Genomic DNA, 18326 nt, shown 5'->3' with positions numbered 1-18326 from the left:
ATTGACCTTATTTGTCGCCGAACGCCAGTTAGATTTAAAGTGCTGCTCGTTCTCCATGGATTAGTATTAATTTTGAGATTCCGTTTGACCAAGATGCCAGTCAGCGCTCCAGTTGAAGTATCCAGTGAATAGAGAACAGACACTCTGTTCAAGTTAGAGGCCAATTACTTGTTCGATGCTGGTACAAGTAACTTGGATAGAGTGTCTGTTCTCTGTTCACTGGATACCTCAACTAGAGCGCTGACTGGCATCGTCTAAATCAGCCTTAAGACAAGATGAGACAACTGGCTTCTTACTCATCTTCGTCGTACAAAAACGAAGCCATGACATAAAGATGCCAGAGTTGCCAAATATTATAAAATTTCGGATTTTTTTACTTTCCGTTTTTATGAATCGTAAAATTTGGTTGGTGCGAATTTAATGATTTTGCATATTTTCAGTAAGGAAATCTCAAAAAGATAAAAGAAAAAATAAGTCTTTTAAATACCCATATCTATAATATAATAATGATATCCATAACAACTCATCCAAGACTGTCTGGAAGATCTTTTCTCGTTCATTCGTGTAAAACAACGGCGCTTAACTCTATTGTAATTCAGAAACAACTTGAAAATCGTAATTCTTTCGCAATACATGACCGTAGTACAGAATGCTTCGCATATAGCCGATACACAAGAACATCTTGTTGGATTGATGGACTTGCTATCAAAGCGGCGAGAGGAATGTTCAGCCCAGAAATTGATGGACAGTGAAGCAGCATCGACATCATATCGAATTTCAGCTTCATCCAATTTTAGTGATGATGTGGATGACATGAATATTGAATTCGACTATGAGTACACCGTCGATGAAGCGAAAACTTTCCTCGACAGAACAGAATTCGTAGCTTTTTACATCATCAAAATAAGTCAGCGGGAAAGAACATGTCAGCAGTGTAACAATTGGTAGTCAGCAAAACACAACCTGGATGGTATCAACCATCCCTTTTTTCATATTTACGAGCTAGAGCTAACAACTCTGCAATCCACATAGTGAATGATGAGACTTTCCATTTCTTCTAAGCAATGGAAATTATATTCCGAAATACGAAATCGCATTAGGGACCTAACGAAGCTAAATTGACAAATGAGTGTTTTGCCGTTCACTTTACTCCATTGTAAAAAAAAAACACATACATAAACTTGCATATCATTCCTTCACATTTCCTTTAAACTAAATATCGTAATATTCATTAATTGCCACCACCATTCCTAAATTCAATACAAATCCAACGCTATTTATTTTTATTGGCAACACTGAAAAAATTGGCTTTGTATACAAAATTTATCGAAATCAACCAATCAGAAATCAGAACGACTGACAGAAATTTGGTCCGTAAAAGACCCCCTATTGTCTGATCTTATCTTAGGTTGTCAGCACCGTTTTGGCACCCAGTTTTGCGCCGTGTTTCTATAGGGGAGGATGGGGTAAGACGGCCACCTTAAGCATTGGATACAATCAAAAACAATGTATACAAAATTGAGGCATTTCATTGAGTCAGCATCGATCTTTAGGATATTTTCCACAATCACGTTGATTTTCAGAAGGTTTACTTTTTATTTCATAATGTTATATGATAAATCAAAAAAGGCATAGAAATAGTGATACTAAAATCATGCGGGGAAACGTTGACCACCTCTAGGGGTATGAAGGCCACATGATTCTATCCGTATAGAGGATTATTGTTTCCGGCTAGATTGTACTACATATCAAGGTCATTGTACTATAGATCAAGTGTGACAAGAGTGGAAGGTGATATTATCCCTGAATTACTTAGAATGTGTTTAATGCGCATCCCTTATCACAATAAAACATTATTATATGTGGCATCTGAAAACAAATCGAATTTATCATGAATGCGCATTGAGTTTTGCAACCAACAAAAGAAGTGTGATTTTCTCAATGAATCCGTCAATTAGGTGCGTTCAAATGATATCTTTCGTGGCAAATCACATTTCTTACAATAATGGATTCTTAACCCAGGTATGAGTCGAGTGAAAGTGCCTCAATAATTCTATGAAATGCTTAACAAAAATACCGTTTTCTTTATAAACCCACTTAACAGACCCGTGTGTTTACTATTATATCATTGGTTTCACGGGACATGTACATATTCACCACAAAAACACTAAGTTTCAAGCGAGCAAAATAATAAATCGGTGCTTGTCGCCATCTGAAAAGTTTATTTTTGTTGTTTTATCATAACGTTTCACCTATACACACGCCACAATGAGTATACAGGGTCTTCAGATTAATAGCTCCTTATAATTTTTTTTTCGCTCCGTCGATGGTAACACTGCATTCCCAACTTCGGGACGATAATATTCGGCTACTCGTTCAGTCTGATCGGATGGTTTTTAGTGCCAAGATGTACAATTTACAAGAACGTGTATTTTTAGTGTAATCGTATTACTCGAGCAACCGAAGCCTCAATGAAACATTGTCCTCTTATGGTAAGAATTTCAACATTTCTCGTCGTCGATTACTTCCTCTGGGGGTACGTGAAGGACCGTTGTTATGTTAAAAACCACAAAATTTAGAGGAACTTAAAGAAGAAATCGGATTTTCAACAGCATCGAAGTCGTAATATTAGAGTTGTGCATGAAGAATTTTGTTCACCGCTTAAAACGCGTTATCGAAAATAGGGGTGGTCGAATCGGAAATGTCCTAAAATAAGCTTTATTTTCGTTTTTTTTTTAAATAAAAATCGGTTCACTTTTGTAAAAATTGTTTCGTGAGCGTTTAATCTGAAAGACCCTGTACATAATTGAGGATATTGCAATACACTAAAATAATGTGTTATAATTGCCCAATAGTTGATTGTTTAAAATAGTCTAGAGAGTGGCCATTTTATCCCGGGTGGCCGTCTTCCCCTACCTGTTTTACACCGCGCTTGAATCTGGTTTGCTTTCTCTGTTGAGTTATTTTTCTTCACACAACTCTGGTGAGTTATTGGTTGGTATGGAGGCGTGCTGCAGTTTTTATACTCTGCCCAAAACGAGCGAAGTGATCATTTTCTTCGCCGTCGGATTCAACCAATTTGATCATATCGCGAAAATTCAATTCATGTGAAATTTAAGTGAAACTTTGATAGGAGAATCCGTTTTTCAAAAAAGTGTATCGTTTTGAGTGTTAAGTGTTAAGTCTCGTAAAAGCATTTCAAAATGGTGGCATTTTCATCGTGTTCGATTCAAAGCGCGCGTGAAGTGTTTGGTATTTATCAATCCTCAAAAAAAGCAGAACAATATTTTCCGCCCCCGCAGTGCGATGAATATTAGAATATATAGCCGGTCCAATTGATTTTACAGGTTTTCCTTCTCAGGATACCCAAAGATAATCTCTGCGCTTGTTGAGATTTTTTTTGTTAGCTAATGAGATTTTCAGATTTTTGTTTTGTCGAACGGGCGATAGTTCACGTTTACATAACCACTTCACTTACCTCAGTGGATCCTGATTCTTACCTCTGCCCACTAACAACTATCCCTCCCATGATAATCGCTAGGGAACCACGCTATAGAGGCGACCCTTCTGGCCTGCGGGTGGCGACTCCCAAGCGTCATTCAGTGTGTAATCTTGCTGGTTCAGGTCAACCACGGAGAGCAACTACGAAGTGTACAGTCTTCCCAAGCTCAAGCTCAAGCTTAAACACAAGCTTTGCTTAGAACGAGCGAAGACAAAACGGGCGCTAGAATTTGATGTGTGATAAAATGAGGCGTCCATCACACAAGAGAGAAGCGATGTTTAGTATCTGAATTCTGTGCTGTGTTTTTTTGGCGCTCTCATGTTAATGAATTTGGATCACTTCGTACCAAGAGAGAACACGTGTTTATTATGAACGCACGCTGATGGAAATTAAACTCAAGTGCAGCGCAGCGTATGTTTTCTGAAGAGTGATCGTTATTTAGTCAATTTTTCATATTATAAACACAGTATTAGTCTGGCTCGTTTCTTAAAGCCTTCTATTTTTCACATAATTCAAGTTTAGATAACAATAGATTTAACTAGTGTTCAAACATTTTATAATTGACTTAATTCTATTTAGTAATTCTAATCTCCAACTTTCAGATCCCTTCGCTTCATTGTGATTCTACCAGTGTTGATCTGCTTCATCTGTACCATTCTGAGCATACTTATAATATTCCAAATTTACACCTAATATTTGCTACAGCGGTAGCCACCGCTGGATGGCTATTGACGAACAAAACCAAACCAAACAAGATATATCCAGCAGTTCACACTCGCGCCGCAGCATACACACATGCATTTCGTTTCCTCCAAACACAATGATCCCGTTTCCCCTTTTGTGGATGATGATTGCTTACGATGAACTAAATCGTAAATCCGGCCAACAGCGTGTCGCCGCGCGCGGTATCGATGATTTGACAAGGTAATCCAATACAGTAATACGTTGTACAGAAAATGAGATCCAAAAAAAACAGCAGCTATTTTAAAAATCATTAATAACGTGTACCAGCCAGAATACTAACGATGATAGCAGATTATCGATTAGCGTGTAAGGGTAAAATGCAAATTCTTTTTTGAACATGTTTTTCGGGAAGCGGTAAGAGAGAAGACGATGCGCCTGCAAGACGGACAAAACGTTAAATTTGTCTCCAGGGTCTTTGAAATAAACAAAACAAAACAAAAATTAATAGTAAAATTACACAACACGTAAAATGATAAAATCGTAGGCTTAGTCATGAAACGTAGAGCAACACAGAATTTTACTCTGAAATTCAAAACAATATTTCATTTATCAGTATTTCGAAAAATAATGTAAACAAGAACAAAAAAAAACAATAGCAATTTGGAAGTGCGTATGCCACCTAAACGCACTAAACTTTAAAGTGGCTGTACAACAGGTGCGGATTACATTCGTGTTTTTCATTTAATCAGAATGTCAATTCATTAAAAATATGTGATAGTTTGAAGCAAATGAGAGAGCTGGTGGATGAAATTATGAAGCGATACTTGACGGGAAGATTCATTCTGGTTGTCCATTGGAGGGAAAATAATAGATGATCGAAGCGACAATGTAAAGGCTGTTAGCATTTAATCGACTTTGGTTAGTTTCATACGTTCAATGTAGGCAAGATGTTTAAACTAGTTGTTCGTTAAACGCTTATATTAGCAATTTATTATTGTTTACACTGACGTGAAAAGCTAACATTCGTTACTCGATGCAGTGATTTGACTTTACGTAAAGCCGAGATGCAAGTCAATCATATTTACGTAAAAAGGTTGAGAGAAAATATATTATTTTCTTTTTTTTTAAATTGCTCGTTCCATACTTTAAGGTACGCAGGGTGAGGAAGGATGAGAAAGAGATATACATACATATACGCAAAATGAAATGAGGCCAATCATACGGATGATATTTTTGATAGCTGAAGCAGCTTTAGGATTTGTTTTCGTATATTTCCAATGAAGAAGCGATTGAGATTGCAACCACAACATTACGACGTCTTCGAAATTTGTTTCATTTTCTGAACGTTATTGTGACTGTTTTCAAATACATTTGAATGAGCATAAAGAACAAACTCAAGCCTAACAAGACCTTAAAAATAACGAAACTATCACTGCGCTATTTTCAGATTTATTCTAGTGTAAACTAAGAACACAGACGGAAAAAAACAAGAATATTTAGGAACATGCAAAGTAGAACAAGAATCGAAAATAGCTTAGCTGTATTTTTCGCAAAAAATAATAAAAAAAATATTAACAACATAGAGCAAACGGATGTTATTTTGGATACACAGAACTTAAAAGAACTTTTCACTGTCATTAAAGTCTTGTCAAATCGATTGGTTGATTCTTGAGCGAGATTGGATTGCTGCTTATGTTCAGTAGAAAAAGTATTGTATTGCTGTAGAACGGAGAGCTTTGGGATCCATTGCATCACGTGTTTTTCGTGAAAGCCAAAAATCGTTGCTGAGAATTTTCGTCGAAGTGTAGCTATGGTTTTGATAATGGAACATAGTTAAATGAGTTTTCAAGGTAGTAGGAATGAAATTGAGGGAGATGATGAATTATTAAATTTCTTAATTCTCTATAGCTGTGCCACTAGTTGGATGCCGCTTTGGAATCCTGTACTCCTGTCTTCCTTAACGATTTCAACTCAGTGTCTTACAACTTGTTTAGAAGTTTTTTTTTAATAATATGGCAACACATCTAAGGAGTTAATGGCAATTATATGGTTTATCATAACATGAGACAATCCGATAAAACTAAATGTGTTTACAGCATAGCTTATAAAACTTTTCAGTTGAATTGCATTACATAAGTTCGCATACTGAAATAAGATTTACAAAATATACCATCTTTTTCTTTTTCCAGATCGTTGGCCATTGAAGTTGTGATGTTGCATTTGACTGGCCCTTTCGCTGGTTCGGGGTAGAACTCAAGTCACAAAAAGGAATTGAACGGGAAAAGAAAATACTGGTTAATATATAGAGAGACTGCGTGATCTCGTGGCTTAGCCGGCAGAATAACCTCGGTGGGGAAACTTTCTTTATTGTGACATGTAAGGTATCCGCGCAAGCACTGTGCAAAGTGCTATTGCATGTGAGTACTGTACCGGAATTGGCAACCAAATTCCTATTGCAGAAAGAAAGCTCCGACGATAAAACAACAAAGAGCATCGGAAGGCCAAACAACGACGTTTTGCAAACCTCAAATTAGACTCCTGAACCTGTGTGCTCGCTCGAAACTATCCCGTCTTGCTTCGTCCGGTTACGCAAGTGAGAACTGCTGGGGTGAAAGCATTCATCAACTGTTCGAAGCACGATTAATCTCGGATGCTTGTACGGTACGATGTAACCACACCAACAGAAAACCATACGGAAAATAAGGTAAGTTATAGATCGAACTAATGGTAGCAGTGGTTCAATGCTCGTACAGAAGAAGTTCAACTTGGCGAATGCCTACTTTTTGCATATTTCAATTCCGTCGGACTACATATTAGGGGACAATCATCGACGTCTGTCAGACCATTCAGCACCAGGGTCCAACATTTTCGAAGACGAAACATGAAAATTATTTGTCATTTTGTACAGGGTTTTTAAAATTAGCTTCTTTGTATTGTAGAGTGTGTGTATCATACAAGCGATGTAATACACCTGGTATTCTATTTACGTTTATACATACACACTTAATACAAAAGAGAGGAACGAATTCAGTCTGGGGGGTAACTCCAATTCGCCGTGAGGTCCATTTGACGGTGAAGAATGAAATGAGAACGGAGCTTTATTAGAACAGTTTGCGCCCAGAGGATCCGAATAACTATTGATTCATGTTGGAAGAGAAACTGCTGGAAGAAGCAAATACTCGCCGATCGCTTCATAGTTCCCTTAGAGGCGAATGAACTGCAAAGTTTAAAGCCTCTTAAAAACAAAGAATCAATCATAGTCCCCTAACTATCCTCGGGAAAAATGTAAAGAAAAATTAAGAATTTTCAAATGCATATAACGCAGAATTGTTCTAACGATATACGTTATAGTATATACCATTAGACGGCATATTTATCCAGCAATTTTTTCAACAGAGACATCAACAGTGGAAATAATGAAAAAACAGGAAGTGGATTATATCTATGGTATAACCGCAAGGGTGACGTAGGACTATCGTTGATTTAGAGATCATTTGTTTGAAGTTGAATCTAAATTCATTCTGAATGAATGAATATTTGGGGGACTTCTAAAACGAGAGCGTTACGTTGGAGGCACAAGGTTTTATGCATCCAATATTGGATACGGAAATATCCTACTGATGGGGAAGAATAATCTTCAGAAGCTATCCTGTTAATTGCGATTGATTGAAAAATCACAAAACCAAATGTATTTGGTCACAGTGTTACATGGATAGAAAACATTCAAATAAACTCTTTCACATGAATGTATTTTTAAATTCCCAGAGGAACTGGCAGATTATTTTCCAGAAATGATTAGATCTTTCCGGAACTTTCTCAATGCTGAATGGCATCCAAACGGAAAGAATTCCGCACGTGTATGTGTGTGTAGCGGTGCTCCCTTGGCCGAGTGGTTAGCGTCATAACTAACATGCCGGGTGTTCGGGTTCGATTCCCGTTCTGGTCGGGGGGATTTTTCGTCAAAGAAATTTCCTCCGACTTGCACTGTGATCACGCGTATTCTAGAGCTTGCCACTCAAAATGCATTCAAGGCGTGTTATTTGGCATAGAAATCTCAACTAAGTACTAATAAAAATGACACAAGTAATACTACGTTGAGACGGCGAAGTTCCTCTAGGAACGTTAGTGCCATTGAAGAAGAAGAAGAATGTGTGTGTAGCGATGTCTTCCCGGGGAACCGTTTGTGGCATCACTCTCCTCCTGATGGATTCCCTTCTGGACTAGGGTGCACAAACAGGCTCTTGGTGACACCGTTCATCCGCGCTTTCATGATAAACGAAGAGCTTCACCACAACAGCGACAACATGCTCCAATCGCTGTTCAATTAGAACTGAGTGGATTTCCGAGCGGCGCTCGCTTTTATACCGATTGGTGATTTCAATAGCCTGTTTTGAAAGCAATTTTAAGACTATTGAAACAAGTTTTTGGATCAGAAAGTAACAAGTATAGAACGCGTAGACATTTTATCTTTCGAATGAAGTGTTTATCATACCATTTCGTTCAGTTGTTTAGGAGCTATTAACGCTCAAAATCTCGGTCTCCGGCGTAACGCTTTCGTTTTCGAAACTTTGATTTTACACCCCGGTATAGTAATGAAAGACGTAGTCCTACGTCAAAAGTAAGAAATTTCACGGATAAAAGAGGATTGTTCTGCAAGCGAATGCAAAGGTAAATCATATATTATGCATTCTTTCTTTTAGTTTGGTTCCCGTGAATGTGTTGTATGCAACACATTGTTTGCAATTGTTCGTTCTATCAAACTAATTGGACTGGGTTAGTAGAATGGCCGCAATTCCATAGAAATTCATTGGATCTTATTCCCGAATACACTCCACGGTGAAAACGAAAATGTATCCGTGATGCCAACGGTACGCTGTCGACATGTGAAGATGAAATTAGTTTTCCACTGACACTTATCGTTATAGTTTAAAATTATCTTCAGATACAATTTTTGTAAGAGATTATTTTACCACTTGAAAAAAGCAAAGTTTTCCCTTCACATTGAACACTTTTTTTTTTATCTTCGCTTATTTTTCGTCGGCCTATTTCCGCCACTTTAGTGCCAATCACCGACATCAGGGAGGCGACTCCACCTGTTCCTACCTATCAGACTCAACAACTCATGAGCCGGGCCAACTTCTTTTACTTCCGCTCCGAAGGAAGACGTAACCAGAGATTTTTCGCCTCAGAAAATCCCAACGACGCCAGCTGGGATTGAACCCAGGCCGATCGGATTGTGAGGCTGTTACGCTAACCATACAACCACTGGCGCCGTCGGTTGAACACTTGATACGGAGAAGTTATTTTTCATTCATAATTTTATTTTAAAGGTGTTCATTCTGCCTGAAAATCGATTATTATCATTGGCGCTTCACTAACTCGTTAAATGTAGTTCAATGCTGTGTTATTCATTTTGTTTTCACCGCGAAGTGTATGCGGGAATAACACCCATTATTTCAGGAAATCATTATTTCAACGATACCAAGGGGGCAATGTCACGGTCCACAGTGTCAATGTTTGTGACGTGAAATACAGGGCCTTATCTCGTTTACACTTCACGGTGAAAACGAATTAAAGTGTATCCGCGATGACAACGGTCCACCATTTGGAGTTTCAAAAGAGTGAAAATAACAGTTTTCTAATCAATGGAAAGAATTACACAAAAAAAAACAATTGTTCTGAACAATCACAGTCCTACGTCAAACTAACGTCCGTTTGTTTGAATTTGAATCTGAATCCATTCTGAATGAATGAATAAATGAATATTTGGGGGACTTCGAAAACGAGAGCGTTACGTTGGAAACACAACGTTTTATGCATCCAATATTGGATACGAAAATATTCTACTGATGGGGAAGAATAATCTTTAGAAACTTTTCTGTTAATTGCACTTGATTGAAAAATCACAAAACGAAATGCATTTGACCGCAGTATTATATGAATAGAAAACATTAAAATAAACTCTTTCGCTAGAATGTAATATTCAATTCCAAGGCGAACTGGCAGATCATTTTTCAGCAACGACCACATCTTTCCGCGCGTGTATGTGTGTGTGGCGGCTGCTCCGATGTCTCAAGTGGAACCAATTTTCGATACTGTTACTTTTTTTGTCGCCTTTTCAGTGGCATCACTCTCCTCCTGATGAATTCCCTTCTGGCCTAAGGTGCACAAACAGCCTCTTGGTGACACCGTTCATCAGAGCTTTCATGATGAACGAAGTTAGCTTCGCAACAACAGCGACAACATGCTCCAATCGCTGTTCAATAATAACTGATTGGATTTCCGAGCGGCGCTCGCTTATATACCGATTGGTGATTTCAATAGCCTGTTTTGAAAGCAATTTTAAGACTATTGAAACAAGTTTTTGGATCAAAAAGTAACAAGTGTGTGTATATAACGGGTAGACATTTTATCTCTCGGATGAAGTGTTAACCATACCATTTCGTTCAGTTGTTTAGGAGCTATTAACGCTCAAAATCTCGGTCTCGGGCGTAACGCTTTCGTTTTCGAAACTTTGAATTTACACCCCGGTATAGAAATGAAATACGTAGTCCTACATCAAAAACGTGTTCGGGTTAACGAATGAGGCGGTTTGTTGGTGTGCGTTATATAGACTGATTTGTTTATATTTGCGATGACAAATGTACAGTGTCGACGTCTGGTGGCGATATAAATGTTTGGGAGGTGAATTATTCTCTATCAGATGAGAAGGACCAAGTGCAGTGTAAAATTATAAAAGTTTGAATGAAAATTTCTACTTCATGTGGTCCTGACACTCACTAAACCATTTGTCGATGCATTTCATGTTTGTTCCTCAAATAATTACCATTATAATATAAAATAATCATCGGACACAGTTTTCTTTTAATATGTATTTGCAAATTCGAAAAAAAACCCTCTCATTTCATCACATAAAATACATATTCGATACGTAGAATTAAATTTTCATTCATTTTTTTAACCCTTTGCAGTCGGAATTAATTTTCCTTGAAAGAGATCTTCTTATCTTTTCACTCTGATAATATTTTGTTCATACCGAGTATCGTTACCTATTAATCATAGAAACTTTGTATACATTCGTGAAAAACTTCACTAGACATTTAAATTCGCTTAGAAAAATTGAAAACTATAACATCGTTGAATAAAGTATTTATTATGATTCCTTGCTGTGGTGGCTGACAGCAGACAAACGACCGCAAAGGGTTAAATCATGTTTATTCCACCTGAAAATCCATAATTATTTTCGCCTCCCAATGAAAGCACACGAAGCTTAATGCCGTTCACGCAAATATACTCTTCAAAATCTGAATCCGAATTGGATTACGATTCCAATAATACAAAAGCAAAAGCAGCAGGTTTTCCATTTTCGTAGTCTTTATTTTTAGATTTTCCAAAACAATACTCGGAATTTGACAGTTCAGTATAGTGGTATATTGGTGAGCCCGAAAGGTTGTCATAGGAAAAAGAAGACGATATCTTGCAGCATACTGTCGTAAGGCCGTACTTATGGTACGCCTGGGCTAGATACTGAATGGTGTACCCTAAGGTAAAAATATTTTAATTTGTTTACACCTTATTTGACTTTTGGGACACTCCAAGAAAAGTTCTTAGGATGTGCGAAAGTTCCAATTTTGCAATTTCGCTGGCTGGTATCTCCCCAATGATCCGAGTAATACCGTCTTCCAAGTGAGTATCAGGGCTGTTCTTTCAAATTCCACGCATATCAAAACATAAATCAATTATATCACCATTTATTAGGACTTCCAATTGTTCGAACGTCTCATTCAGATAACTTCTCATTAAGATAGCGTAGAGCTGTTAGCTCTGCACATTGAAAACAGAGAATTCAATATTTTAACGAACGATGATGTAATAGCAGTAACAACATTCTGTCAGCATAATTTCAATGCTATCGATTTTCGAGGGTATAAACTGTCCAATCGCTTAGACACTACAGTATCATTTTAGTTTTCTTAGATTTTTTCACTAGAAATAACATTACAGGAGATAATATTTTACTTATATTATAACCTTTCGAATTTTATCTTAGAAAGGACTGCAGTTGAACAAGAATAACGTAAATGCGGAAAGCTACTAAAATTTTCGATCGTTGTTTGTGCTTAAATAATATGAAATGGGAGTATAGAGAAAAGTATATCACATGAAGAGATTTGCTGTGTTAGGAATGCTATTAAAGATTGAGACAGCATGTATAGAATTACTTTATCAGTAAGTATTGTCATTGGCAAGGTGGATGGCACCTTGAAGATTATTAGAGGAAATGAATGTCAGAGCAGCTAGAGTAAGAAGGATTTTTTTTTTCAAAAATCGTTGGTAGGATACAGTCTCTAATGTTGAAAAAGTTATTAGTGAAATTTTGAAGATGTGGATTAAAGTTATACTATTCAGTTACATTTTAGAATATTGTTTTAAGTAAATTCTTCACTGTGTTGCGGTCATTCACCAGTGCCTTCTTCAACGAGATTTTATAGATGAGCCTATTTAAGCTGCGACAAATACTTCATGGATATTTATCACAATTGTACACAGAATGCATTTAATTATTTCGAGATACCTGTTGCAAAAGATTTCCAATCAAAGGATAATAAAAACAACAGTGCCAATCACTGTTTATGAGCGTTACACAAGGTGCATTCAACATACAGTAATATACATTCTATCAACGGTTGTCTAACGATTCATTGTTTACTGTCTTGTGATCCATGGAGAATCTTTTATGACATAAATTTGAGCTTTTTCCAAAACACAATATGATGCTATGTTCTTCAAACAACGTGCAAATTCATATTATCAAAATGTACATAAACACGTGCGGTAAACTTTCGATAACTTTTAAACACCACGTGACAGCCGATTATCACCCGAACAATAGTTGTGACGTGAATAATTGTTACCATTCGAATTGTTGCAAGTTTCACTTCTTCTCTTGAAGAAACTCGGAGGTCGAATATCAAAGTTGTGGATAGAATTGATAGGATGTCGATGTGGTGGGATTCAGAAGTGCGTGACGCTGGCGTTGCTTTCGCTGCTCGGTCATCTGGAAAAAAGAACATGTTTTAACGAGTTTATAATTTTGAATTTTTGTTTTGCTTCCAGGGTGTTTTAGAGTTAACTAAGATGGTCTGAAAATTGAGCTTTTTGTCAAATTTGTCGATTATACACTTTTTTTTTATGAACTTGTAACTTCTAACCCGCTTGACCAATTCTCGATCTCTTACCTCTTTCCAGCAAATGAAAGGTATTCAAGTGTCTTCTTTTCAGGTTTCAGGTCCCGAATTGTTTTCGCTACACTTTCCATTCAGTTTGCATTAGGAGCATTTTCACAATATCATGCCAAAAATATTTATTATATAAAAAGGAAATAGTCAGAAATTCGGGTGGAAAGCAGTGACCTTTCGTAAAACATCCGAAAAGAATCCCTCATTTTGCAACTGTCGGTCTCCTTGATCAACGTTTTTATAACGAAAATCTCAACGTCAGTCCCTAGATACCGCCACGGGGCTCAACGTGTTAAGGGCGTCAAGTCAGCACAACACATGTCACCATTTTAGGAAAAAGTTCTAACAAAAGTAACTATTTTCTAACATAAGTAATTATTTTTGATATGTTTGATATGCTATACATTACGATTTCTCTGTCCGTAAATAGTTTAGATTGACGGAAATTGGAACTTTTCCTCTTGAAAGATTTCTCTTTTCCCGTGTGTTTGTCATGTTTACAAGGAAAGAAGAATGTAGATTTTGCCTGTGGTGATAGAAGATTGACTTTTGCTGCCACAAGTGCAAATTACATGCCAAACAAGATATTTGTTTGGGAAATTTGTCAACTCTTCCATTCTAATGTATTCAGATATTTGATTTCTGCCTATTGCAGTCAAAAAGCGGTCCTGAAAGTTGTTCCAATCATTCTGTACATAAGCTTCATCGCTCAGAACAATACATGGAAACTTCGAACAATAGCAATACAGTTGCGAAGCATTCAGAAAGTTTTTTGACGTTCGTCTGCGTTTTTCAGTAACGGTGTCAAATTACGATTTTTTTTATAAAAAGTCACAGGAGGGTTGTGTCCGACATACGATCGCATAGTTGACGTAGGATTCCGTTAAGCTATCTCATGTTTTGGATATGTTTGAATAATTACATTGTTAAACTCTTCGATTAATTCGATAATGGCCCGGAAAAGGGCCGTTTTGTCTGGTTTTTTTTTCCAAAATATATATTTTTATCAAGGCTCCTATGGCGTTAGCCTGACGGGGCCGTTTTGTCTGGTTGTATTGTATTGTTTGTTCACTCGTGATGAGAGGGATGGTGATTGGTGCGTATCACGATAGAAGATGGCACAGTGGAATGAGATATGATGAAAGCCTCTCTTTGTGACCCTGAACGAGATGACGAAGATGAAATATGAATGAAATGAAGAAAAAAAACTCATCAATGTAATATAAGATAATTATTATTATCGAACAAAATTATCAATTGTTCTCACCAGAAAAAACTTTATTATAGAGAAAATATATTTGAAATGGAAAACGATTTCATTTATAATTTTCACTTTCTGAGTGTTTATTCATTCCATTTTCATTTTCGCTTTAAACCCAACGGAACACGAAACTCCTTCATTTTTCTAATTTTTCTCGCCGGTCATTGATATGAAATTTCACGAAGCAACCAACATAAAAGTTCCAAATTTAAATATTATTTATATACTATCAAACATAAGTTTTATTCAGTTCATTGAAACATCATTCTTCAATCATTCCATCGATTCTTATTGGAACGAAAATAAAAAAAAACTCGTTCATCGCTCCCAACTTATTCGCCGGCATGTATGCAATCAGCTCAGCAATGCCCACGCTAGTCACAATGAGCAGTATCCATTTATGCGCGTCGTTTGTTAAACTATCGACCACGAGGGTATTTATTTGCTGATTTTCCCTCAGGTACATTGAATTTGAAATCTCTGTTAGGGAATACATGTCGATGGAAACAAAAGCTCCACCTGCTTTCATGTGTACTTGCTATGCCGATTTCCCCCAGGCTGCTTGGTTTTGATGTCTCTGTTAGGGAACACACTTCGGAGGGAACAAAAGTTCACTTTACATTGATGTATTTGCAATGCCGATTTCTCCGTATCTTCAATTTCGACCAATCAGAACGAGGTATTTCCGTTTGGAGATTTTTCGATTGTGTGATAGTTAGTATCATATGATATGTTATTTTATCCATTGTGATGACTTGTTATGGAATGCTCAGATCGATTGATGAAAATATCTCGTAAATCCATCAGGAAATAACTGACCAATAATTGTAAGTACATGAGCCGCCGCATGTGTCGTCAATTTCGACCAATCAGAAGTGGGTATTTCCGTTAGGATAGGCGTTGAGATTTTTCAATTGTTCGATAGTTAGTTTCATGACATATATTATTTTATTCGATGTAAAAAAATGTTATGAAGTGCCGAAATTGATTGACGCAAAAATCTCATCAATCCATCATTAAATGACTGAGCAATAAGCATTTGAAATTGGACAATTTTCACGATGTGCTCGATTTTCGATTTTCGATTTGTACCCCCATATGTTCCCGAAAGACGTAATCCTACGTCAAAAACGCGTAATTTCAAGAAAATCGTGTAAAATAAAATAACGGAATAAAAAATAGTTTAATGTGCTATTCGTGAATGTTATGAATTAAAAAAATTGGAAGCATTCGCATTTTCGCATATACGTGCATAGGTGGCATAGTGGTCACCATAAGGAATATGCCCATTGTCTGCGTCCACATGTCTCTTCAATCCCCGTTTTTCGAAGAATATTGTAGCTCAACTTATTGTTCAAGATAATAAACGTCATTCATATTTTGACATCAGACAGCTCTACTGAAGTAGAGGGTTTTTTCAAAAGTCATGAAATTCTTCAAACATAAGGTGACTAGCGAACGGCATCGACTTTCAACAGTTATACTACCGAACAAGCAGGTGACCACTTTGCCCCCACTACCCCTACTTGGTTCTGTGCTTACTTATCCGTGCAGTCAATAATGAGCATCTGATGTATCGACGAGGTAAACTATTTATATGCCACGAATCAAATGCAAATACAGCGTTCATTCTATGGAAAATGTGGAGAGAGGTAATAGTGCAATGTATGCTCCCTCCGCGATTTCAAATTACAGTTATTTACGATTCGGCAGTCATGCAGCTAGCAATCACGGCAAGGGTTTCAAAAATGGTCTTTCTCAAGGCTGAGAGTTCAGATAAAGTTTTCAAAATTGATCTTTTTCAATCGTAGAGGCGAATTTGTACCACAAGTCTTATCTTCGATTCGCGGTATTTCGCACCTGTAAAAGTTCGTATCGAGGTCGCAAACAACAAAAATTAAAGGCTCTATCATTCAAGACTATCTTTCTGTTTCTGTTGCTCTTTCTCTTTCTCTTTCTCTTTTTCTCCCTCCATTTCTCTCTATCTCTCTCTCTCTCCCTTCCTCTCTCTCTCACTTGCTCTCTCTCTTTCTTTCACTCTCTCTTTAACTTGCTTTCTCTCTCTCTAATAATCATCAGTTTGTTTCAGAAATATCTTTTTAAAAGAATTTTCACAGTGATTCACTGATTCACAGCACTCGCCTTTCACTCACTTAGCAGAGAATGCATATAAGGAGAAAGGGAAACATTTGCGGTATTTAGACGATTTACATACCAAACGAATCGCTCGAGCGCTCATTTCTTTCATCTCGCTCCCTCACCCCTCGCCCGAAGATCAATAATTTTGCGAAACAGTCAACCAATCAACCAAACTCTAATCGATTACCCACAAGATATTAAATTTTCATCTGAAAAACGTTTGTTTGTAACGCTATGCTTTCAGCGTTTCATGTCATGGAAATCAATAAAATAAAATTGTGTGTATATCAATACAATTATTATTTTTTCGTTTAATGGGTCTATAATGTTAGTTTCAGCAACTTTAACATTGGTTAAGCAAATTGTATTGCAGAGCTTGGAACACTGCCACGGCTGCCTATGCTTTCAAAAATAGTAAACGGAAAAGTATTACGTTCAATCAAAATGCCTCGGCCAACGAAGAGAAAGGTTAAGGCTTTCCAACGTGAATATGTGAAAACAATACGAACAACGAAGGAAAATATTAAGGAATTATCAACATCGAGTTACTGTGCAGAAAAACTTGTTAATACTAAAATGTGTTATAAATTTGCTCATGTTACGCTCGCATATAATCAGAATTTTACTTCATGTGCAAATACACCTTCTATATATATTTATATTTGCAATTGTTCATCGGAACATATCGTTCATACATTTTACTTTAGTATTGTATTGTATTTTCTTCAAATGTATTCTAAGACTCGTGTCAGTGAAGCGCCACGCAGTCTGATAAGTGAATTTATCTACGTGAACTTCGCTCTTATCTCACAAACACTATTACCCCATTTTTACACGTGGTTTTACCTATACTACTACAATGGCTTTCTTCCACCTTCACCTTAAAGTCACCGTCAACAAATAAAAGAAGAAGAAGAAGAACGAAGGGGAATATTTGCCTGGAGCATAAATACTGGATCTCACTGAGGCTTCCTTGTTTTGCGTCATCACATGTCTTCGTTTCGGATTGAGCTGTGGATGAGACCAAATTAATTACTCGCTGACGTCTCTGGCATTGTATTCATTCCATCAAACTGACGCCATTCCATTCCAAATTGTGTGGGAAATCGTCAAACTAGGCTATCATTGGTCACCAAGAAAATAATTGTTCGGGAATTTTGATTGTCATTTGGTTTCGCATGACAGTAGCAAAACTATCTCCACCAAGGATGACATGTGCGATCTAGAACTAATCGAGACCGGAAATATTAATAGAAAGGGCTTCTGTTGAGAAGAGCGAAAAGCGGAGATAAGTGTGTGTGTAGAATAATATCCGAAGTTATTAACATGCGACTTGAACAAAATAACAGCGTAGTTCTACGTCAACAAAGTGGTCGTGTCTTGGACACAGTCTCCTATAATTTTTTTAGCATCGACCCAAGACACCCGAAGAATGTTGAATTTCTGATCGATATTCGATAGATGGCGGGAGAAAAATAAATTTTCGTACTGAACACACCTG

The 18326-nt window shown here is 37.0% G+C and overlaps 2 protein-coding genes across 33 annotated transcripts in view; one reads left to right on the top strand and one right to left on the bottom strand.

Annotated features, from left to right (window-relative positions):
• The window catches only part of LOC129771123 (rho-related BTB domain-containing protein 1), a 116722-nt gene extending 110955 nt beyond the window's left edge, over window positions 1–5767 (top strand). For all 10 annotated transcript variants that reach the window (XM_055774484.1, XM_055774481.1, XM_055774477.1 and 7 more), the window contains one exon: window positions 4105–5767. The gene's annotated coding sequence lies outside the window, so the exon portion shown is untranslated. The remainder of the gene's footprint in view (window positions 1–4104) is intronic.
• A 6154-nt stretch (window positions 5768–11921) lies between these two features.
• The window catches only part of LOC129771037 (inositol 1,4,5-trisphosphate receptor), a 117375-nt gene continuing 110970 nt past the window's right edge, over window positions 11922–18326 (bottom strand). For all 23 annotated transcript variants that reach the window (XM_055774293.1, XM_055774299.1, XM_055774284.1 and 20 more), the window contains one exon: window positions 11922–13244. In XM_055774293.1, coding sequence (XP_055630268.1) covers window positions 13158–13244 — 87 coding nt within the window. In that variant the 3' untranslated portion in view covers window positions 11922–13157. The remainder of the gene's footprint in view (window positions 13245–18326) is intronic.

The sequence above is a fragment of the Toxorhynchites rutilus genome, chromosome 2, assembly GCF_029784135.1.
Source record: "Toxorhynchites rutilus septentrionalis strain SRP chromosome 2, ASM2978413v1, whole genome shotgun sequence".
In the NCBI taxonomy this organism is placed as follows: domain Eukaryota; kingdom Metazoa; phylum Arthropoda; class Insecta; order Diptera; family Culicidae; genus Toxorhynchites; species Toxorhynchites rutilus.
Note: the sequence above shows the minus strand (reverse complement) of the source record. Positions and strands in the feature narration are given on the sequence as shown.